Source organism: Elgaria multicarinata, chromosome 9 (assembly GCF_023053635.1).
Source record: "Elgaria multicarinata webbii isolate HBS135686 ecotype San Diego chromosome 9, rElgMul1.1.pri, whole genome shotgun sequence".
Lineage (NCBI taxonomy): Eukaryota > Metazoa > Chordata > Lepidosauria > Squamata > Anguidae > Elgaria > Elgaria multicarinata.
The window spans coordinates 63,842,752-63,867,689 of record NC_086179.1 but is presented as its reverse complement, the minus strand read 5'-3'; the positions used below and the strand labels follow the sequence as shown (position 1 = coordinate 63,867,689).

Here is a 24,938-nt window from a genome sequence, read left to right as displayed (position 1 = left end):
CTCCTGAAAAATCTTTACTTTATCCTTCATTGTATGACAATACTTCCCTTGTTTATCCTTCAAAATCCCTATCCCATTCCTGGCTTTTTCTTTTTGTGTGAGCCTGGCAAGCAATCTAGAATTCTTATTACTGTTTTCAAAATACTCCCTTTTCATATATATTAAAAAATTTTGAACCTCCTCTAAATTTAAATTTTCTAATTGTTTTTTCTTTGCTTGTATTTCTATTAATTTATATTTATTTTTATATTGCCAATAATCTTTCTCCATTTTCTTAATCTCTTCCTCCAATTGTTCCTGCTCTGCTACTTGTTGCCTCCTTAAATTACACATTTCTCTAATACATATCCCTCTTGATACTGCCTTCATGGTATCCCAAACTACTGCCCTTGACATTCCTCCCTTCTCATTAATTTCCCAAGACTCTGTCAATTCTCTTTGCATTTTTTCTACCACCTTATTATACTTCAAAAGTTTTGTGTTTAGTTTCCACCTAAACGCTTCCTTATAATTCTTTTTAACTGTAAACTCTAAACTTAACAATGCATGGTCTGTTACCTTTATTACCCCCATTTCCATTTTACATACCTTACTTGCAAACTCTTTTGAAACCATTATATAATCTATTCTAGAATATGTCTGATGAACTGAGGAGTAGTAAGAAAATCCCGAATTCGATCCATTCAGTAAACGCCAACAATCTACATAATCTTTTTCTTTTACTAGTTTATTCAATATAGTAATATTATTTCTTTTTTCCACATTTGTGGGGTTTGATCTATCCACTCTATTATCCATTACCATATTAAAATCCCCAGCTAAAATAAGATATCCTTCCCTAAACTCCTCTATTTCATCAAATAAATCCATAAAAAACTCTCTATGTCTCTCATTAGGGGCATAAACATTTACTAATGTATATTGTTCACTTTCTATTTGCCCCTTTATCATAAGATATCTACCATTATCATCCTTTTTTACAGTTTTCAGTATGAATTCACTTTTTTTTGAAATCAAAATTGCTACTCCATTTTTTTTTTGACGTCCCTAATGACTTTTCATAATAAACAGACCACCTTGTCCGAATTTCATTTACGCCATCAAATTTTTGGTGTGTTTCTTGCATCATAATAATATCAGATCTTTCTTTATTTAACATTTGTTCTATTCTCCTCCTTTTCACGACTGACCCCAGACCTTTAACATTAAGCATTGATACATTAATATTCTTATTCATAATCACCCTTTTGATTTTCCTTCCGATCCCGTGTGCTCTGCAACTCATAAACATATACAACAACAAAAATAAAAATAAACCCTGAACCCCCCTTCAACTCCCTCCCTCCCACCCTATTAATCCCCCCCAACCCCTCTTCCCCCCCACTACCTTCCCCCTCCCCATATCCCCATGAGTCTATTACTCCGGCCATTATCTAACTTAGGGGAGAGGGGGGAGGCGGGGCCCCGCCCTAACGGCAAGATCTCTGTACTTAACTACTTAACATATTATTATCTCATAATACCATTCCCCATTTTACCCCGTCCCAGACGCCCCGGCTTTGGCTCCATTCCCAACTCCAGCTCCAAGACTTGCATCCTTAAATAACCCCAAACTTTTCAGCAGCTCCTTGCCCTGCTCCAAAGAGGTTACTCTGTGTTGGCCCCCAGCATAGGAAAACTTTAAAAAAACAGGGTAACCCCAAGAATATCTCACTGTATTTTTTGTTAGCGTTTCAGTTATTTGCTTAACGCTGCATCTCCATTGGAGTGTTTGCTGACAAAGATCGTTGAATACTTGCTTTGCCTTTATATTTAATCATGACCATAGACCTCAATTTCTTCATCACTTGCTCTTTTTTGTAGTAACTGCCAAATCTCACAAGAATGTCTCTGGTTGATCCTCTATAATTTGTGCCTCCCACTCTATGGATCCTTTCGATATCACAGTCTTTTATATCTAAATCTGGCATCATATCGTTGAACCACTTCAAAACTATTTTTCTCAAATCCTCTGCTGGTTCTTCAGCAAATTGTTTAATGCGTACATTACAACGACGATCCTGATCTTGAAGTTGGATCAACTTTAGATCTTGATCTTGAAATTTCACCTCACAACTTTTTTCAAAGACATCCTGTTTTTTCACAAGTGCTTTTACTTCCACATCCAGCTTCTTTATCTCTCTGTCATTTTGCGCGATCTTATCTGCAAGCACCCCCATCCGTGCTGCTGTGTTTTTTTCATTAACATCCATCTTCTTGCTCAAAGTGGCAGTGCTATCCAGAATCAGTTCAATTCTTCCAATGCAGTTGAAATTGGCACCGTGCCAGATCCCTCAGCCATCTTGACAAATCCGTTGCTATCACTTCCAGAACTTTGTGAGTCTTTTTCTGCAGACACTTTCTCAAGACGGGCCAAATTATGATTAGAAGGATGAACTCTTTGCCAAGTAGCCTTCCCCGGTTTTTTTTTTTTCTTTTTTTCTAACGTACGGCATGGGTCTATTTTTAGCTCTGAGTCAATGCCCATTTACAATCCACACCATCTGTCTTTCTACGCAAATAAACACTTCTTCTTCGGTGCTTTTTTAAAGGGTGAATTTACTGCCAAATAAACCTTTCTCTCAGATTAGGAGTATAAATCACCGCTTATCAGACTTCGGAGACGGGAGAGCTGTAGCAAAGTTAGTTTCGTTTTCTAACTCCCCCCTCCTTCCGTCTGTTTACAGCCAAGGAACGGGCTGCTTTCCTCCCTCCTTTTTCTGAGTCTGCTTCCGAAAACAGGATTTTCACCCTCTCTTAGCACTCATAATCATCAACCTTCATTTTCATTAACGACCCATGCCTTTTTAAGTGAGATAATTAGCTTTCCAGATCTTCCCGATCGGGAGCCCTTAAGGAGAGATCCTACCAGTCATGGCGTCCGGCTCCGCCCCCCCCCCCCCATTGTGCAGGATTTTGATGGAGCATCAGGTGCCTCCTGACTAGGGGAGGTTGCATATGAAGTTTTGCCCAATCCTGCACACTTCCTTTGCTGTAAAGCCATCCCCCCCTCTTGTCAGGGTGATGCTGGAAGCCTGAATTAAGCCCCTACACCTCTCCCCTCTCATTGGGATATTATGGAAACTTAAACAGGCTGCTGCGATGTTGTCAATGGCTGAAACAGTGCCACTGTTGGGGTGGGAAGACTGCAGCAGGACAGGGGGCAGAGGGATGACTCAGATTATGCACAGTAGCTTATTTGTCTGACTGCTTTGGGGGATAACAGTAGCTTATTTTCAAAATTAGCTTATGACCCTCTTCAGATGACATGCTAAGCCACAGTGGTTAAACTCTTAGAGTTAAACATTATGGCATAGTGTGTCATGTGAACCATTCCTAACAATGGTGGCCACATAACCACGGTTTGAACACATTCACTAACCATATGCAGCAAAAGGGTTTTGGGCCTAACCATGGCTTAGCGTGTTGTCTGAACAGGCCCATTGTGAGTAGCTTATTCACCCATCATGGTTTAAAGCGATGTCTGAACACGGCCAGTGTCTGAATAGGGAAATGCACACTGTTGCATCCCAGTGGTAATGTGGCACTTGACTTTAAAGAAGCTAAAATCTTCTATTCCAGGCCTGCTGCTGTGGGATTTCTGACATCTGCATCCCATGTGACTGGTCACTTCAGTTAACTGTCAGTTTGCTAAGCATTTTGAAACATGGTACATGCGTAGGACAATCCAGGTATTATGCACTGATAGGCACTCTCATCAAGCAGCCTGGGCACCTGTGAATGCGTTTAAGTGATCCAAAAAAAGAAGAGGCTGCGATACCATATTGTCAGTTCCCATAAGCAGCTGTTCTCTGCCTGTTGGTTAATGTTCTCTGAAAGTTCTGGATAATGTTAGATTGTACTGCCAATAGGAGACACTTGAAAATCTGTTTGATGCAGCTAAAAACCCTATAAAATTCCTCTCTGTGTAAAACATACCTCTTTTTTGTTTCCCTATAGTGCTGGGAGAATGGTATTATCTTATGCAGGAAGATTGCTGAGCAATATGAAAGCTATTATGACTACAGAAACCTCAGCAAGATGCGGGTAATGAAGCTGGATGTATTTTTTTGGTCATAAGAATCAGTAAAAAAGAAGAGAAAAAAAAATTTTTTTGCCAGCTAGCAAGTCAGCAATTTAATTTTCTCAGTGTAACTTTCATATTAAAACTGTGATGCAAGTAGTTTATTTAAACTTTTTTTAAAAAAACAAAAACAAACCAAAAACGAGAACCTGTTCTAGAAAGGTATATAAAGAAAGCAAATAAATGGGAAAACTAAAGTTGCTTTTCCAAAACATTTTTGGGTGGATCAGGTTGTCCCAAAAATGTGAAACAGTGACTCCAGACTTCAGTTAGAGCCATTTATGAATTGTTCCAATTCTATATTGTTTGTTTTTGGTATCCTATATTCCCATTTAATGCTGTGAATTTGCCACACTATATTGAAGCTGCAATTCTATACTGACTTACCTGGACATAAGCCCTACTGAACTGAATGGAACTTCCTTATATAGGCACTGATAACTATTATATTTATTATTATTCTTGTCTGGGAAACCAGACAAGCATCTCAGTGCGATTCGTAACTCAGAGGGAATTTAAATTGATAAGAAGCTGCCTTACACAGAGTTGGTCCATTGGTCCATCGAGCTCAGTATTGCCTACAATGACTGGCAGCATCTCTCCAGGGTTTTAGAGAGGGGACCAGGAGATGCCGGGACCACTAAGCAACTGCCCTTCCCCAGATTTCCTAGTCCAGATTTATTATTATTAATTTATTGTTTGGAGGGGTTTTACCCAGTTCTTCAGCCAAGAAATCTCCCTGAGTGGCTAACAAAGATCAGGCTTACAATATAAAAGACACAACGCAAAAGGAAAAGGGATTGGGAGGGAGGAGGAAAAGTCCAAACTCAGGCCCTTGTTACAAATTCAAACCTATTTGCACTATGCAATGCTGGTTCCCTGTACATCAAATCCAAATAACCTTTGAATATTTATGTCAGTCCACAATTTTATTGAATGTATTTGATGCTTTTTCTTCCTGAAATGCCCAACTTTCTAGAAGCATTTTAAAGATTTTAAAAACTTGATTCAATCTTACACAGGTGATGGAAGCTTCTTTGTATGATAAAATTATGGATCATCAGCGTTTGGAGCCTGAGTTTTTCCGAGTTGGATTTTATGGGAAAAAGTTTCCTTTTTTCTTACGAGTAAGTATGGGCAGGTTTTTGTTTTTTGTTTTTAAACTTATATTACCTAAAGTTCTTCATTTGTGCTGGTGCTGTTTCAAGATATTTTGCTTCTTGAAGCACAGCGCCAAATGACCCACTCCTTCAAAGCTACAGTCAACATTTTAAGAACTCTTACAGAACCATTCTAATGTCAGTTCCTGTTTCCATCTATTCCCCTAAATTCTGTCGCTTAAAGCAGCCTGCTTTACCTTGCTTCTTGCCAGGGTTGGCCCTGATTCATGATGATGTCCTCCTGTAAAAGACGACTTACTCCCCTGCGATCCTGTAATCATTCTTCCAGTCATTGACTGGAATCTTGGGGTTAAAGAATTCTAACATCTTTGTGTAATTCAGGCAATGTCTCCTGTCCACTTTGTTTCTGATTCGGACTGATAGCCTTTTTGGGAGGGAAAATGAAAATGCAATCTGCATCCCTTCCATCCGCTTTATGCAGACTGTGTTCTCCGTCCTCTCACCACACCACATTTGAAACTGAGCTATAGGTCGTCCACGAAAAGTTGGGGGTCATTACATTTGCTCAGTGAATGCTGTGGGGTTTAATTTTGTACTTTCTAAACATAATATGATATCTCCTTCCCTTAGGAGTTGTCTTGAAAGTCATTGGATGTTGTTGAGGTATTCATTTCTGTCATTCCCTCAGTTGTTTCATTGGTTGGATATATTTTTTAGAAAAATATAGGTAGTAGAGAGTTTGAGTGAGGCAAGTTAGGAAGGTAAGCCAATTAGTAGTTCAAGTGTGATGAAAGAAGAGGGAAAGCATTGTATACAGAGTGGTTTTATCTGCAGCAATTTACAGGTTCATTCTAGTCCCTCAAACTGAAACATTTTTTTTAAAAACACACACACATACACACCCAGGTGTTTATGATTCCCTTTTTTAAAACCATTCCAGGAATATAAGGTTGACCAGATGTGTGGTATTTATATCTATTTCAAGGAATCTTTCCTACTACCATAGCAACATAAAGTGGATTGATCGTAAATAATAAGAATTCCCCACAATTCGTGCTCCTATAGTTGTCAAGTTGGTAGTTGTCTGGTTGGTTTCAAGAGAATTGCATCATCTCATCATACTGGACCACCATAAAGATGGGGGGGGATATGGGGGGAAGACAACCATGCATTGTTTTGCTGGAAGAAAAATATAAAGACGAAATGTCAAAGGCACATATTTTTTAGAAGGCACTGAATGTAGGAAAATTGTATCATCTATAGAAATGGCAAGGTTCTCGTGCAAATGGAACATTACTGAGCAGAGATGCAGGAAACCGGAGTGGAAACAGATCCTTTAGCATCTTTAGCTGTCAGCACAGCTACTGAGCAATTCACGTGGCATTGAGCTTTCCAAGATCTGAGATTAATGCTGGCTGGTGAGGTTATGTAATATTTAGAAAGGGATGTGAGGAGGCTGCCACTGCTGAGTGGAAGAATAGCTTAGTTACTTTTACCAGCAGAGACGCAAAGCTGTGGTAGAGGCAGGGTGGCTAAATTCAGCACGGTGTGCAGATACATGGCCACTGCCTGCCTAGGAGCACCCGTTGTGGGCTGTGACATACCTGCCCAGTACTGTGTCTGGCTTCTCAGTGTCATTACTGCCTCCCATGTTTTGCCTGTCTTCCCCTTCCTTCAAGTCTGCTCAGTAGTGGTATGTTCTTTCTGTCCTGTCCTACCTATCATATTAGCTCACTGGCCACTGCTGCCTGGTGCCTTGTAATTACTATGGGATTCAGGACTGCTTCTCAAGATGGATTGCTAATCCAAGGCCACAATGCCCAACCACAGAGATTTTGGAGAAGGACACAATTGAGTACCTTTTAGGCAACCGTCCCCAAGCTGGTGTCCACCAGATATTTCTGACTTCAACTTCCAGAATTTCTGGCTATTGGTCATGGTAGGCTGATGGGAGTTGCAGTCCAAAGCATATGGAAGGCACCAGGCTGTGGGAAGCTCATTTAATGCTTTCATAGTCCAGTTTTTTAGTTTTGTTGCATCTTACCACTTTGTAAATTGAAACATGGACATTTTTTAAAAAAATATTGTCCTAATCTAAAATTGCTAGAAATACATGAGAGTTTTATCACTGAAATGTTGTCTGGAGGGCACTAGGCTTGGCAGTGTCCTGTTAGGTCTTTTTCAACCCAAATAAATGGATAAGTTGGCAATTTGTGCAGTTTGCTAGGGTCTTTTCTTTCTTCTTCTTCTTCTTCTTCTTCTTCTTCTTCTTCTTCTTCTTCTTCTTCTTCTTCTTCTTCTTCTTCTTCTTCTTCTTCTTATTTATTTATAAAGCACCATCAATGTACATGGTGCTGTACAGAGTAAAACAGTAAATAGCAAGACTCTGTTTGAATGAAGATCTGATAATGCAAACCCTTAGATATGGTGAATCCTGGTAGTCTTTCGGGTTCAGAATTGTGAGAGCTGCACCAATCAGAAATAAAAACCAGATAAAAATGCCCACCGGTGCTCTAAACAGTTATTTTTATTTGTGGACCTAACTTAAATGCATTTCTGGCTTTTTCGACTCTTAAGTATAATTCACTTTTTAGCCTCTCTAAATAGAGTTGTTTTGTCTTCATTTCAATTGTCAAGAGACCAAAAGCAACTTGAAAATAGAGGAAAAACAATTATACTTTGGAGTAGTTACAAGAGGAAGAGAGAGTGTGGAAGAAGCTTGGAGATTCATTGGAATCATTCCAACCACAAAAGTACTCTTTCACAGCTCTTTTTGATATTTTCATTCTGCTTTACATCTTAACAATTTCTTATTGATTTTTATGTTTAGTAAGGTCGATTATTGTATGTTTTGTATTTTATAAGCTACGAATATGGATCCCACAGACCACCTTTAAACTAAAGTATCAATCTAGATACTGGCAGCTTCTCTTTTTAAAAAGAAAGAAAGAAAGAAAAAGTAAATACTGAGCCATTTTCATGTAATCCACTTTGCTTTGCTTTTTTTTCTGCCCAGAACAAAGAATTTGTTTGCCGAGGGCATGACTATGAGCGTCTGGAGGCTTTTCAACAGCGGATGTTAAATGAGTTCCCACATGCCATTGCTATGCAACATGCCAATCAGCCAGATGAAACCATCTTTCAAGCAGAGGCACAGTGTATCCCTTTTGTTGACAATAACACACGCACCTTAAACACACGTACGCTAAACGCGGAATCCACTGGAGGTTTCTTTTCTTTTTAAAAAACTGCTCTCACAGGCGGGGTACAGGGATGGAATTTCAGCACAAAAATACCAGGAGGGAGCTTAAATCCCCCCTCCCAAATTGCCATGGTCCCAATCTGAATCAGGACTGCATGTACCTACACTCAAGTAAGTAAGACACAGCTCTGCTATGTGTGATTAGCAGAATGTTTAGGTTTGCACACACAGAAATGTGTATCATGATTTAAATTAGTGGAATGTCCTAAAAGTCCACTTAAACTCCACCACTGATTTTCCTTTAAAGAATAATAATGAAAAAAATTAAACCATATGCACTAATATTATTCAAACATCCCAGAGAGCTCTGGCTACAGGGCCATATAGAAACGCAATGAATAAATAGAATAAATGAGGTGTTAAGTTATGACAGCTATTGTGTTTTAATACATTTGTTTTATTCTTGTTTAAATCAAGTTTTATTTGCGATTGTACAGTGCTTTGAATGCTATTTTTCTTGGTAGAAAGGCAGGGTACAAATCAAATCAATCAATCAATAAACAAACAAGTAACACCAAAATAGCACTGCTGAAAGGTATTGGCACACTCAGGGGAAGCCCTAGGTTTGCAGAAATAGAAAAGATCTTTAGGAAAAATATCTATAGGAGCAACCACCCCTAAAACAGCCCAATGAGGACTGAGTCTACTGAATGGCTACCAAATGTTAAATGTGTATTGGGGGAGGGGGAAGCAGAAAACCAAGTAGAGGGGGAATGGAATGGAGCATCCCAAGGGGAGGGATGATAGGATCACCAAACAGAAGTATTCTACACTGACTTGGATCACCGCAACCCACCATGGCTTATTAACTACAATGGGTTGCAGTGCCTATGGATGCCAACCTGGCAATCCAAGTTGCTGCCATGGCTTCTCATTACATGTGAACCCAGTAAAGGCAAATTGTTTGGGAGGTTTTCAAGCCACCCAGAATCCATGGGCTCGTTTAGGATTGCAGGTGGCTTGTCAGCCCCCCACCCCACCCCACCTTGCCGGGTTCGCATGTAACAAGAAGCTAACACCGTGCCCTCCAATTCAAATGGGCAGGGTTGCTTGCCTATCACTTGTACAATGAGTTTTTCCTCTTTGATTGGGAAAGGTCTAAAGAGTCAACCATTTAGTTCTCCAGGTGGAAAGCTAGCTTGGTCCTTAACTTGTTGCACATAGATCTGCAAATCTATGCCGTGACCCCAATTCCAGAAGGTCAGGAGGTGCTGCAGAGAGAAGGCATTCCAGATAACATTAAAAGTTTTTATAAAGTAAACCACATCTGGCGATTCCGATATGACAGGCCATTCCACAAAGGGACCAAAGACAAAGACAATGAATTCAAGGTATGACATTTTCTCCGTATTAACCAACAGACTCTGGATTCATTTGATACATTTTATTGGAAGAAGTTACATAGGTAACAGTAACTAGTTGATATGGTGGGATCAGCTACATTTCCCTGTGTGTGTTTTTAATAGCTCTTTTTATTTTCACTTTCAACAATAGATCCCTATGACATATCACCTTGGCATGGATTCTCATGTTTCGAAATATGCTGTTTATGTTAAGGATACTTGCCATATGTATGAGACTAAATAAAAATCAGAACAATTGGTTTCTGTCATGCAGCAATACAGCCAGCGGACTAGTTCTGCTGAGCTAAAAGGCTACTTCAAGACTGGAAATTTAATAACAGACCCGAGATTTAATTAATTGGCTGCAAAAGAGACAATATGCTAACTTAACTAAGACTGCCTGGAAAAGTTTCATAATATTTGGCAGGGATTCCTTGACCTATTTTGACTTTAATTATATTATTAGTTTGCTAAGAACATTCCCAATAACTTATTTAGTAAGGATGGCTAAGCATTTCTTTTCTCCTCCTTTCTGCTCTTTTTCTTTTTGGTTTCGTATGTGTATTTCCATTGCTTCAATGCTTACTGTCATCAAAAAAATTCCATGGATATGGTGTCTCCTTTGGTAGGATGGCTTAACTTATGGAGAGGGGAAAGGGTTAAAAGGAGGATTTGAGGTTTAATTGTGGTGGAAAGAAGATTTCTAGATATTGTGGCTTGTTCTGAAACATTTGTATTTATTGAAAGTGTGTGTGTGTGTGTGTGTGTGTGTGTGTGTTGGAGTGGAGAGGAGAGGAGTTAATATACCAAAATAGAAATGTTGGATGATGATGATGATGATGATGATGTGACTATCAAAAATATCCTCAGTTTCAAAAGCATGCTGTATAGTTTGGTATTGCGTGTGTGGGGGGTGGGTGGGGGTTACTGTTAAAGAAATCCAAATCCGCCATTAAGTGTGCAGAACTACTTGCATGGGTTCTTTGTATCTCAGGTATAGGGCTGGCTGTTTAACCCTCGCATAACACTTGCCCTCAGGTTCACACGACATGATAAGCCATGTTGCGCACCTGCTGCACATTCAAAATGGTGGCTGGAGGTACATGCTGCAGAGCCCTGCAGGTTAATTAACCCATGATGACTTAGGGTTATGAGTGAACCAGGTCGTGGTGAGATTCTCAACACTAAAAACTATAGCTTTCACTATATGTTAATTGGTTTGCATCAGCTACTGATGCTAAGTGGAAGATATGCAGGTCAAAATATTTTCTCCTGCTATACGCATCCAAGAAAACTAAGTATTGTTTCATATTCTGCTCTTCAGAGGCTGACTGGGGCGCAGAGGCGATCTTCGCTTCTACTCTCCATCTGCCCTGCATTTCTGCAAGACAGGGTATTTCGCCTGTCTAGCAGCAGTGCTCCGAGGGGGAGGTAAGGAGGCTGGGGCAGCCATGGGAAATGTTTTATGGCTGATGCCTCAGTCTCCTCCCTTCCACACTCTGTTTCTGAACATGGAGACATATAGCCATCATGCTGGCTTCTAGAGGGAAGGGAATGGGAACAAGGAGGAGCACGGTTTCTGGGTTCCAAGGTCAAAGCCCTGTTTCCTACCTCAGAGCCCAGAAACGGAACAATCCTGTGTCCCCACAGGCACTGTCTGGGGGATTCCCTCTGTATGGAAAGCAAGATCCCTGTTTTATTCTACTTTCCTATACCCCTTCACAGACATGTATATTTCTTCCTTTTACCATATTGCTGTGTTTATCTGTGGAGGAATTTACGGCAGCTCTCCCCAACTGGTGTCTTCCACATGTGTTGGACTAAAACTATCATCCACATCAGTATGGCCAGTTGGTGTCCATCCCTTCTGAAGGGTGTTGGATTGGGGAAGGCAGATTTAAGGTGTTACTTTCTCTGCTAGACTTTCACACTGAAAGTGGGAAAAATAATATACCATAAAGTGGAGATAAAATAAATCAATAAAACGAATAAAAATAAAACAAATCCATAAAATGGGAAAACAATTGAATGGGATAAAAGCAGTGTTCAGTGTTGTCTCTCACTAAGCGAAGCAATCTAATAAATTACTTTTCTTTGTATCAGAGTTTGTGGGTGGAGAGAACTACACTGATCTTGGTGCAGAGTTTGCCTGGAATTTCCCGTTGGTTTGAAGTGGAAAAACGTGAAGTAGTGAGTATGGATTGGAGAGGGAGAGAGAGAAATATTTTTTTCCTCATTCTGAAGCCATTTTGGATGCTGACCACATTTAAGAGTAATAAATTACAACTGAAATGCCGTGAAGGAGAGAACTGAAATCAGTGTAGAAAATACTGGCTAGGTGTTCACCCCGTGAGCCAGAGAGAGAAAGAGAAATGTCACTCTACAGTTACTTGTGTTGCAATGACTTGCGTAAAAAAAAATATAATCTGAAAAAATACAATCAGAGTTGCACCCGCTGTATATAAATATGAAGATTTCTAACCAAGGAATTAAAAATGAAGTTAAATTTGATAATCCATATTCACTTTTGTGGGCATCAGAATCCTTTTTACTAGGATTTCAATTTCTGAACTTGCGGGAGCAATATAGTTTCTTAAGTGCTCATAGACAGTTACTTTTTTTGTACTAGAAGTAAATTATATAATATTTCTTTTTGAGTCTTGTTTGACTCATTGGGTGAATGCTCAAAAGTAGCTGGAGAAATGGATAATGACACATGTGTTGCAATAAATTCGTCACACCCAGGGTCTCTAAGCCATTAAAATCATTAATCTTATGGTTATTTTTCTAAAGCTTGGCTTAAGTTAGAGGCTCAATATTGGACACCTCAATGCACTAGCATCAATCTCTTAGTACAGTGGAAATACGATCATTCCTAACCCCAGGTTTTGCAATCCTCAACCCATCCACCCCCAACCTGGCTTTCTCCAGAGGTGTTGGACTCCAACTCCCATTACCGTTACCCAGCAAGTCAAGAACCAATCTGGCTGGGGATGGTTGACATTGTAGTCCAATGCCTCTAGAAGGCTCGAGGTTGGGAGAGGCTGCTCCAGCCCTTCGTCAGTGTATGGAGTTACAGTTTCAAAGCAACGGAGTGAACTCCATACATGCAGCCAGCTTCTCAGTCCTTCCTAAATTAATCTTCCTGTGCTGCCAAGCTTTCTATATCCTAAACTCAGGGAAATTTCCGAAACAGCCCCTGAGAATAAGAAGCAGTTACCAGACGGTGGGGAAAGCGAGTGCTCTAGGTTTTGTGTTTCCTGGTTGCGCTTTTTATATTGTATTTCGTAATTGTGTTTTAACCTGTTGGGTGTTTTACTGTGGTTTTAATTTTTGTGAACCGCCCAGAGAGCTTCGGCTATTGGGCGGTATAAAAATGTAATAAATAAATAAATAAATAAATAAATAAATAGTGTGCAAAGCACTATGAGGTCTGAGTTCATGTTCAGAAAACCTCTCAGAGCCTGAATTCTGGCAATGGGTGGGGCTGAAGGCAAAAGGGGAGGGGCCAGAATTACCCAAAATATCAGCATTTTTTAGCTTAAAGCTCCCACCTCTAGTACTTAAGCCTTAGGAGAGGCATTTGAGCATGCCAGACTAATACAGGGGACAATCTTTTTGCTGTGAGAAACTCTGCAGACACTTTTCTTTACCCCCTGAAGAAGGCCTCAACGTAAGGGACAGGCCAAAACACGTCAGGCTTCTTGTTAATAAACCTATTTTTGCATCTTGACAATGTGTTTGGGACTGTGCTATATAATTCAACAGTTGCCCCAAAATCAGATAGTTATTCTTGTTTGTCATATCTTGGTGGTCACAGGCTTCCCCTCAAGGAATGTCACTCCCAGGGCAGACAGTTCTTAACTTTGCTTCAATAAAAATAATATTTTGCCTTTGCCAGAACCTCAGAGATGTGTTTGACAGAGCTTTTGTCAGTTGCAAATAAGCTGCTAAAGAGAGGACAAATAAGGAGATTCGTGGGTGGATGTTTGTTGTCCTTGGCTTTCAGGTGGAAATGAGCCCCCTGGAGAATGCTATTGAAGTGCTGGAAAACAAAAACCAGCAGCTGAGGACACTGATCAGTCAGTGTCAAACTCGACAGATGCAGAATATCAACCCCCTCACAATGTGTTTGAATGGGGTCATCGATGCAGCAGTTAATGGCGGAGTTGCCAGGTACCAAGAGGTAAGTTGTTCTTACATTTAGTATTGGGGGTTAGGATGCATTCTTACTTGAACTGCCCTCCATCCACTTAATTTGTATAAAATTTATACCCTAACCTCCAATCCTTGGATGTTGTCCACCCTTGGTATATACAGTACATAATCATAATTCACCTAATACTATCTGTAAGACTAATTAGGAACGTTTAAAAGTCTTAATGGCTGTTTGGCTTAAAGGACCATCTGGGCTGGGGACGCCATCTATCAATGTAATGATGTATTTATTTCATTTATTACCTTTAATCCTACGTTTCAAAGGAGCTCAGAACAAAGTACATGGTTCTCACACCTTCCTGTTTCAGACTCACAACAACCCTGTGAGGGAGGGAGCTTACACTGAGAAATAGTGACTAGCCCAAGGTGATCTTTTGTGATGGATGGGATCTGAACACAGGTTTCCCTAGCCCCAATCCAGTGCTCTAGCCGTTGCACTCCTGTGCAGAGAGAACCGTACTGGCTCCCTCTCCGTGGTCAGAAAGGGAGGTGGGTGGTGAGGGGAGGAGACTGGAGAGGCTGGGATACGGTTTATCCTGAGCCTCCTCCTGCTTCCTTCTCTCCCCCTCTGAAGCACCCTCACTAAACAGGCTGAAAAGCTATCTAGTAAAAAAGTAAATCAAAGATTGGGGGATAGGGAGGCAGGTAGCCTAGTATAAATCCTAGCAGTGCTTAATCCAGCACATTCAGAAATCCTGGCCTGGCTCAAGGAATGGACCTATCAAAAACACTACATCCTTCCTTTCCCCCCAGATATGAAAACTGCCTACATAATTATAAACTCAGAACGTCTGAACAAAAACTTCAGCTGCATAAGAAAAAACTGCAACTAATACATATACCAAATATATACAAATAAAGTAATAGAGCAAACAGGATATTTACTTCCTGGTTCACAAGAACAGCTTGTTTTATGAAATATAGTGATGCAAATAGCTTGGAGCACCACAGGTCGTCCTCATTGGGTAATACTGAAAGTCCATGTCTAAAGCAACCACTGGATTGCTGGATTTGGTGCAGCAGGACTGGGGATGGGATGACAGTATCACTATGGAGCATGCTCGGTTCCAACTGTTCTAAGAGAATCACTTTTGCTTTGATTTCACTAGGTGGCAACACATAACTTATATTACAGTCGTCATCATCTGAGTCTAAGAGGTGTTGTGAAGTGGTTTGATGTGAGAAACATTACTTGTGATTTTTATGGGTACCCCTCGGTGCAGTGTCCATCGTACCATTTATTGTTATGATTTGATATGGTTCAGGATAGAAGGGCCTTGAAAGTTTTGAGGCTGGAGGTTGTTAACAAGGATCATGTTCCCCACTTTGAATTGTACTACTCTGTTTCGCCTACACTGGTCAGGATACTATTTCATTGCCAGCCTTGCCTTATCATTTTGGTGCAGGGGCGCATCCTTGAGTGTGACTGTCAGATCGAGGTAACTTTATCCATGCCCGAGGGGAGTGGGTTTGGTAGCTGCAGAGATATCAAAATAATTATTGTTTCAGATTGGCTCCATCCTTGTAAATCTCTCAGCCTCCCATTTGCTTGTGGTGAATGGAGTGTAATTCTTTTGATGTTTGACCCCAAGGTATTCTGAACATTGAGTGAACTGCAGGCTTTGAAAAGGTGGTTCCTTGTCCTTGCACTACTAAAGTTAACTTATGAAGATTGTCTAAGATCACTACCAACAGTTTATTAAAATATGGACATTTGCTAAGCTGAAGACTGTAACGCGGCTTTTGTTTAAGGTGTCAGGGACCTGGCTTCCTGAGATTTCAAAATGAATGAATCACAACAGGATAATAAATGTGCCTTGCAAACATTTATTACTGCTGAAGTTGAGCTGAGCATGTACTGATAGTGCTCTGTGTGAGTCCAAACGTGGCTGGTGTAAGGAGATGGCGAGATGCCCTCAAGGGGACTGGGTTTTGCTGGGAGCTCTTGTAAGCACAGTGTAGTTCAAACTAACATGGATGACCTTGTGCTGCAATTGTATTCTGTTCAGGCATTCTTTGTGAAGGAATACATCCTGAACCACCCAGAGGATGGAGAGAAGATCACATGCTTGAGAGAACTGATGCTTGAGCAGGTAAAGGAAAACCCAAGCACCCGACTTTCTGTCTGTTGTAGCTGATGATATTGACATGCACACAGGAAAACAGCAGCATTCTGTTGTTCAAAGGGCTTTGGGGTTTGTAGAACTAATGTCCACACAATGATCGGGACAAGCAAGCAAGCAAAGTGTTACTGACTACGTCTCTCTCGCCTTTCAGAACTGCTATTTCTGGTTTTTTATAGAAAAACAGCCTAAACTGAAGAGTGGGTGACAGGCAGAATTTTGCCATGTGATTGTCTGCATAGATTTTAATTATATGCTGCTTGAAATATATTGTAGGAAGGATTCCATCTGGTCTAAAGCAGGGAGGGAAGGGGATCAAAAACAAGAGTGTGATTCTTAAGCGATTCCTAAAATTACTTTGTGGTGTTAATATTGCCACTCTTTAAAGCTGATGATAAATAATTTAGTCTAGAAGCTATGTCTTTTACAGTTCACTGCTCTTTAAATGTACACATTTCTAGTTGGACTTAATTTCTTAGCATAGCCTTTGTAATGTATAACAACAACAACAACAACAACAACAAATTTATTTATTTCTCACCCGCCTGTCCCTCTGGATTGAGGCAGGAAACAACATTAAATACAACAATACAATACATAAGACTGGTTAAAAGAGGATATAAAACCAATACAATATTAAAATAACTATCAACAACATCTTAAAATTCATAGGTTTAAAATTCATCTGGGTAGGCCTGCCAAAGCCTACAATCATCCATGAGCAAAGATTTGTGCAAGCAGAGCTGTGGAGTTCTGTAACCAACAATGAGCTGGTTTGGACTTCATGATAACCCATGGTTTATTGCAGGGCGGGCAACTTCCAGCGGTTGTAGGGCCGCATTAACTCCCCTATACACCAGAGGGGACCCCCCGCCCTTCCCTCTCCATCAGAATTAAGTGGTGCTGCATCAGGGGGAGAAAGGAAGCCCATTTTAAAAGGAAAATAAGCTGTGCCATCATATTTCTGCAATGTGGCAGCTGTAGCTGCAAAAAGGCACTATTTTGCAGCCACTCTGCCATGAAAGTTTGGCTGCAAACTGCCAATTTTCCTTTTAAAATTGGCTTTTCCCCTCTGCTGCAGCAGGGCATGTGAGGTCCTCAGAAAAGGCCAGGTCAGGGCACATTTTACCACCCTGGTTTCTTATAATGGAAACAAGGCTCAACATAGTTCAAGTCCTTCCCCACTCTTCTTCTTCAGTGCAGCAGCAAGGAAGAAATCAGAAGTATTTGCTTCCTTTTTTTTTTAATTAACTACCACTTCTTGTTGCATCTGAACCCAGCAAACTGTCGTTTATCTTGACTGAGGTTTGCTTGAAACAATCCAGGCTGTGGAATTGGCTTATGAATCTGGCTTGTTTCAACAAACTGTACTTAAGGTTAACCAGAGTTTAGGGAGAATGCTAAATTATGATTAATCAAAAATGGATGCAAAAGCTTCCAATTTCCAGCCAAGCAAGGTTTATCATGATAGGAATGAGCCACAGCAAGACTCATGCTCACATACTGTCTGCCTCCCCTCTTCTCTGCTGTGGCTGCAAGGGGGATATCAGAAGCTTTTGCCTCAGTTTTTGACTAATCATAATTTATTGTGATGTTCAAATTGGTTCAGTGCAAACACAGTGCCCTCAAAGTTGTCTAGATGATGGTCTCTGTGTGTAGCATTAAAAATACCAATTCCTGAGTTATATGATTTTTGAGGTATAAGATTGTTGCAATAAATATATGAAGACAAATAATTACCATTAGTATCCCTTTGTTGTTTCAAGGCCCAGATTCTGGAATTTGGCTTAGCTGTGCACGAGAAGTTTGTCCCTCAAGATATGAGACCTTTACATAAAAAACTAGTGGATCAGTTCTTTGTGATGAAATCAAGTTTGGGAATACAGGTATGTGGGACTAATGTTGAGGGGCCTATTAAATGCATTAAACAGGTAATGGCTGCTTGTGCAACAGTGATTGGTACTTGTATTAAGCAACGAACGGTGACATCTTCTGGCTGCATGGGTATATTGCTTCGCTTGCATTTTCATGTCTCGAACAAAAGACTACCAAGGGAAAACACTGAAGAAGAAAATCTTTCTTTAGTTTGCAGTATTTCATTCTCTTTTTTTCTCTTCAAGATACACTTAGCACATGCAAAGAATTGCTTTCAAAACTTCAGGGCATACTCTTCTGAGTTCGAAAGGTTGCCTAATATTTTAAATTTAAATGTATACTTAGGAATTTGCTGCATGTATCCAGGCCAGTCCAGTTCACTTTCCAAACGGAAGTCCCCGTGTCTCTAGAAATTCAGTACCTGTTTCTATGAGTCCAGATGGTGCCAGAGTAATTCCTAGACGTAGGTAAGTGAAATGAATAAGATTTCCTGTTTCTAATTTGGGGACATGTTTTATACAATGGTGTGAACAATTCTGACAAATGTTGGGCAATTTTGAACTAGAAAGGTCGTACTAGCTGCCAAGGGAGGTTGGAACAATTCCTTCCTTGGAAGGATTTAGGAAAGGGGACATGCTGTTGAAATATGGGAGAAAGCAACTTAAGGCAGAGTTTGAGAAGCGATGATTTATCTACCCAGAACCGTCTCATAATCAATTTTTTAAAGAATAGGTAGATCCGTGGATCATGCAGAAATCTGAACTATTTACCCTACTGTATGATCAAATGAAACTGGAGTCGGAATTGATGGTTTTCGCTCTCTTCTTTGCTTGTCACAGCCCATTAAGTTATCCAGCTGTCAATAGATACTCTTCCTCATCATTGTCCTCTCAAGCCTCGGCAGAGGTCAGCAATATAACTGGACAGTCTGAAAGTTCTGATGAAGTTTTCAACATGCAGGTACAAAATGCTCATTCATCTAAATTGGATGAATTTGTAACTTTTGGGGGGAATTTCTTTTTCAAGTGGAGAGGATTGTAATCCATTGAGTAGGATTGGCAGGAGGGAGAGCCGCAGATATATTTGAGCAGCTCTAGCTAGGTGATAAGAGTTGAAACTATGAGCTTAACAATTTAAAATACTCATTAAACTATACAATATAGTATTACCTTTAAAAAAAAGTACTCGTTTTCTTATATAATCCTGGCAACCAAAGGCTAGTCAAACACAAAAGTGCTTCAGCAAAAAAGTTGAGCCTATCTTTCGGAAAGCTGTTCCTCATTTACGGTGGAGTCCTCAAGGATAATATTTGCCCTTTACTAATGCATGACTGCTGTATTCGAGAGGCTGATCTTAAAACTTCAAGCATCCAGACTCCGTGTGTGGTGTGTGGTTTTAAATCTTGTTGCACTTTCCTCATTGAGGGACATATAAATAGACAACCACATTTATATCCTTATATACTGTCAGGCCTCAGGAGAAAGAAGGATGTTTTCCCCTTAAATGACAGCCTTAAGATAAGATGCTGTTTTAGGTTTTGTATCAGATTTCGGTTAGTGGGATACCACTGTGGGTTACCCTGATGCAATATCTGGCCAGAGTCGTGGACTTAGCAAAGGAGTGTAGATCATCCAGAATATTCTGGTGATATGTTTCTCATGGGAGCTAATGTTTAGGTGATTACCTATTGATACAGGTAAATGGCCCAAGAAGGCAAGGAGATAGTAAGAAAAGGTGAGTCCTTTCCTCACCACCATTTCTAGTCAGAGCAAGGGTGCAGAACCTAATGGCCAGGGGCTACCTGGGGTTCCAATCCAACTCTCAGGGATTCCCCAGATGGCCACTCCCTCTTCCTGTAGTCCCACCCCCTTTCTCTCCAACCATTGATTGTTTGATTGTTTCCTGGCTTTGACACAGTTTTTTCCCCTATTCTAAAAAGTTAAAATGCCTCTCTCAAGGGAGTAAGAGCTTTAAGTTACAATATGCTGGTATTTTGACCTGGCCCTTTTTGCCTTTGGCTCTACCAACCACTAAAATGCACCCCTTGAGAGCTTCTCCAACGTGCAATTTGACCCTCTAGCTGAAAGAAGTTCAATACCCCTAAGTCAGGGGGAGGGGGGGCAGGTTAGCTGTGAGTGAAGGAACAACAGACTGTCGTTTTTGAGAGGGACTAGGAAAGTCATGACAAAGAGTTCAGTTTTAGGATCTGCAATCTAACCACATTTGAGGGGGCTGGTTGCTTCTTTCTGGAGATCTGATATGGGAGCAGTGGACTATGGCTGTCTGTTGGCATGTGCCTCCATCTGTGCTCTGCCCATGTATTTGCAAATAAATTAAGATATTTACAATACATCGTACGTCTCCAGTGACCTCCTTCCAAAGGAAACTAACCCCAGGTAAGCACTGCGGTCATGGAATTTCTCTCTTGCTCTCTTTAGTGGCGTGAGCTTAACAATGCTAGAGGAGGGCAAGTTAGCAACCGGCAATATTTTTTCCTTTGAATAACATAAAAAAAATTGGTTGAGAACTACTCTGTGGGCTCTATTAAAGGTGGAAGATGTCAGATAAAAAATTGGTACAAATAAGTAGACAATAAGTAAAATATCTGTCAAATCTGAGTACATTAGTTCAATGTTTCTGATTCTTTGCTGCATTTCTGTGTTCCTTCCTATCACAGAGAAGGCCCTCTTATCCGGTTAGCTGTCAACACAAGCTATTAGGCTTATGCCATGGTTTGCAAATAAACTGAGCAAAAATGTGAGCTGGTGGTTGTGAAATGATCAGAAGTGAATTTAGGCTGCAGTCATATACACACAGACCTTGGAGGAAGACTTCCTGAACTCAGTGGCATTTATGACTGAGTACACATGCATAGGATTGTGCTGTTAGTCATCCACTTACTGCCCAATCATGCTTTTGCTCCAAATTTTCTGTTTTCATAAATCAAATAATCCTTGGAACCTCCATGTTGCGCTTCTGCCATAATGTAGCATATCATTAACCAGAACATGTTGATTTTGGTTTTATCATCAGTTGCATGATACTGAGATGTTGTGGCTCTTGTGTATTTCCAGCCAAGTCCATCTACCTCAAGCCTGAGTTCCACTCATTCCGCTTCACCTAATGTGACCAGCTCTGCTCCATCCAGTGCCAGAGGTTAGTGCTTCCTTACACAGAGATCCCTCCAGAAGCTTTCTGGGCACGAAACTATTTTTGTGACCTGGTTCTTGATCGTGTCATTTGGTATTCTGCTTAGGAACATAGGAAGCTGCATTATACTGTGTCGAACTGTTATTCTATCTACCCCAGTATTGTCGACACTGACTTGCAGAGGTTCTCCTGGGTTTCAGGCAGGAGTTTTTCCAGTTCTACCTGGAGATGCCGGGGATTGAACCTGGGACATTCTGTATGCAAAACAAATGCTCTAGCACTGAGCTACACTCCCTCCCCAACAGTGGGAGATGAACCACTGTCCATGTGCTTTCACCAGAATAATCCACCAAACTGGAGGTCAGAAGAAATGCACTGATTCTTTAGGTTTCTCTTGTATTCCAGGGTCACCTCTCTTGTCTGACAAGCTTAAACATTCCAGAGAAAATTCTTGCCTATCTCCAAGGGAGAGGCCTTGTAGTGCCATTTACCCTAATCCTGCTGAGCCTTCACAGGTAGGCATTTCTCAGGGCGCCTTTCCAGGGCGGTCCTCTTGTAAATAAGCTGCTGTGGTGAAGAAATGTTATCGATCTTCCTACCAATTCATATGTTTGCTTTTTTGTGTGGTGACGATGCAATAGATCTATTTTGCCCATATTAGAATTCTTGTCAAAACTATAATACTTAGTTGTTTACTGATAGGGTAAGTAATAGCTTTGCTTCTGAGGTTCTTAGCTTGATTCTTGGAGGATAGCAGTGTGGTGTAGTGGTTAGAATGTTGGACTAGGAAGTGGGAGATCTGGGTTCTAGTCCTCACTTGGCCGTGGAAGCTTACTGGATGATTTTGGGCCAGTCACAGACTCTCAGCCCAACTTACCTTGTTGTGTGGACAAAATGGAGAGGAGGATTATTTACACCGCCTTTGGTTGCTTGGAGAAAAAAAAGGCGGGATATAAATGTAAAAATAAAACAAACAAATAAATAAATAAAGGAGATTGTGAAGGAAGAAACCCTCCAAATGATTGTTCCTTTCGTTAGTGCCAGTACACTGTAATTTACAGTCTCCTGTATTTGAAGTTCTTAAGAAGTACCTACCATTTTTTCATTTACATATGTAATTTCTAACTAACAGACATTCTTTTTACCTAGTACATTTATCCTTGAAATATTTCTCAAAACCTCTGCAGTCCATTCCATCTTCACATCATGTCACTAACAATGTAGTTCTAACACTGAGGCCTGGATAAACGTTTGACCAGGTTCCCTGTGATTTGTGGAATTATGGCTCTGTCAGTAGAACCCTGTGCTATTTCAAAGGATCTTATTTTAGAAATAATCTTGGTTCTCTCCCCTCTCCCCTTGGATCTTTGTCATTAATTTCTTGGATAGGAAATACTTGCTTATAGTTCCTCTCTAATGTTACACCATGATCCTTCACAGTCTTATAACTTGCTGGTTGCCATTATAGTGCATACTTGCCCAGTGACAGGAAGTCCTTAGCAAACATGAATCCTGAATTCAATCTAGAATTGAATCCTCTGGAGCAGCCAGGACAGGAAAATGTTCTGTATGTAAAGTGGCTTTTAAGACATGCCACAAAGAAAGAATTGTGCCATTTTTGCTCCCAGCCTGCAAACTCTTGCTTTGCCAAGTGGAATGAGGCCTCCATTCCGCGCTGCATCAGAGATTCACCAAGGGAGCATGAGGAGCACGTAGGCCCAGTATCTGCTCTCCCAGAGGCTTACCTGACAGGAAAATCTCCTAATCTGTCAACATCCTCAGTAGGCCCTGACAGGGTAAGTAGAAAAAAGTATTTTTTTCTCATGCAAACATTATGAAATTAAGGGCTCAAGCAGTTTGTTTTCTACCTCACCTCCTTAAAATAAATCTAAGGGAAGAGGAAGATATTCCTGTGAGGGCTCTGTGTTATAGAATGCCACCATAGCAAGGTCTTGTGGGATATCAGGGAAAAACAAGGCCTACTTCTTTGCCAGAGAGTGCAAAGTTATTTTTGACAGGCATTAGCAGTTAAGTTGGAGTCTCAACATACTCAGGAATGGGTCAGTCTGTCTGCCAACCTAACAAAGCAGCACAGTGTGGTCATTCATATCAGAAAAAATAGATGTGGCAATGTAGCTGGAAGCTTAAATCATTCTAGAAACATTCTGGATTACTGGAAACTTTATTGAGGGCACTTAAAAGTGGTGAGCAGGTCTTGGGCCACAGGTCTATCATGCTGGCTTTCTTCATGCTTGGGATCGTTGATCAGGAATACATCTGCCCATCTATCTCATGTCTTTCCATGCTGGCCTTTTGCTGTACTTTCCCATATCATAAAACTAGGTCCAAATCTATTATGCAATGACTTGACTGCTTTTTGTGATGGGTGAATTCAATAAACATGGGCTTTAGTTCCACAGTTCAATTTCCATATTTCACCACTAGCACTCATTTTTGCCCATATTGAATTAATTAACATGTTGGGCTGTTGGACCAATTTGCCATTTTCTGTTTTTGAGAAGATGTTGTCTGGCTGAGCTGTCATGTGCTTATTCTCCATCTTCCAACTAAAACACCTGCATGTCTGTTGCTACTACTAGTGACAATTTTTCCATGCATTTACTGACACAGTTTGAATTATCATTGTGGCTTAAACAAGCCATGTGGCTTGTTGTGAGCTACAGTGTGAACGAGGCACAATTTGCATAATTACTGCTCAGCGACTTACCATGTTATCCAAACCCAGGAATCATGGCTTGTTGGAGAGTTAAACAACCCTTAAATATCCCTACAATAACCCATTCGTTATTTGAGGGTTGTTTAACCTTCCAACAAGCCATGTTGCCCAGGTTCAGAGGACATAAGCTGCAGGTGGATGGTCGTTATGGAAATTGTTCCCGGCGTGTGTTGCAGCTCTCAGCAAGCCACCATGACTTGCTTAAGCCATGGTGATTGTACAAACTGGTGCACTGTCTGGTCTTCTCTTTGATGCAGTCACCATATTCTTTTGTCTTTTCCTTTTCTTTCTTCTTCGTTATCCCATGATTTTCTTTGCTCATAAACATATTGTTTGTCTGGTCTAGATATCTGGCAGTTTTTCTTATGAGTTGCTTCTACCACATTACCAGTGGCTTCAATTCCTTGGCTGGTCCCTGTATACTTTCCCCATGGCAAAGATGCTAAGTCCCTATCTCTTATAAATGTTGCATTTGCTAGCCTTGCTTTTACATTGGTGATTATATTTGGACAGAAGTGTTGGTATTTAGGCTCCCATGAGGCAAACTGGAAATGGGATGGCAGTTTAGCATTTGAAAACAATGGACTTATTTGTCCTTTTAGCTAAAACGTTGGCCCTTTCAGGGTCTATTAATGTTATTACTATATAAACATTTTAATATATTTTCTGTTCTCATGCTTAACTTGAGCTTTGTTAGTATATCTTTGCCTCACTTCCTTTATACAATCAATAATGATCTTTGGAGGGAGTTGTGAGAATTGCATTTTCCTTTTTTTTTTTTTTTGTACGACGGACTAAAAAAATGGATGTTGCTTTAATCCCTGGAATACACTATGTTTAGGGTGCAACCTATAGGATGATTGTAACCCCCCAAACTCAGAGGCTTATGATCATCCTTTTTTTGCCCATTTAGTGAAGGCGTTTCAGAGGGGGAGGAAAGGAGGCTGCCAGAGACTCAGGATAGCTCATAAACTGTCATTTCCAGG

At 40.5% G+C, this 24,938-nt stretch overlaps 1 protein-coding gene across 1 annotated transcript in view; it reads left to right on the top strand.

Annotated features, from left to right (window-relative positions):
• DOCK4 (dedicator of cytokinesis 4) overlaps positions 1–24,938 on the top strand; it is a 293,588-nt gene that overhangs the window by 257,297 nt on the left and 11,353 nt on the right. The window contains exons 38-50 of the mRNA XM_063134026.1: positions 4,000–4,086; positions 5,146–5,250; positions 8,261–8,402; positions 9,671–9,837; positions 11,953–12,039; positions 13,859–14,035; positions 16,077–16,160; positions 17,957–18,076; positions 18,411–18,532; positions 18,905–19,025; positions 21,140–21,221; positions 21,621–21,730; positions 22,844–23,011. Of these exons, the coding sequence (XP_062990096.1) occupies positions 4,000–4,086; positions 5,146–5,250; positions 8,261–8,402; positions 9,671–9,837; positions 11,953–12,039; positions 13,859–14,035; positions 16,077–16,160; positions 17,957–18,076; positions 18,411–18,532; positions 18,905–19,025; positions 21,140–21,221; positions 21,621–21,730; positions 22,844–23,011 (1,572 nt within the window). The remainder of the gene's footprint in view (positions 1–3,999; positions 4,087–5,145; positions 5,251–8,260; positions 8,403–9,670; positions 9,838–11,952; positions 12,040–13,858; positions 14,036–16,076; positions 16,161–17,956; positions 18,077–18,410; positions 18,533–18,904; positions 19,026–21,139; positions 21,222–21,620; positions 21,731–22,843; positions 23,012–24,938) is intronic.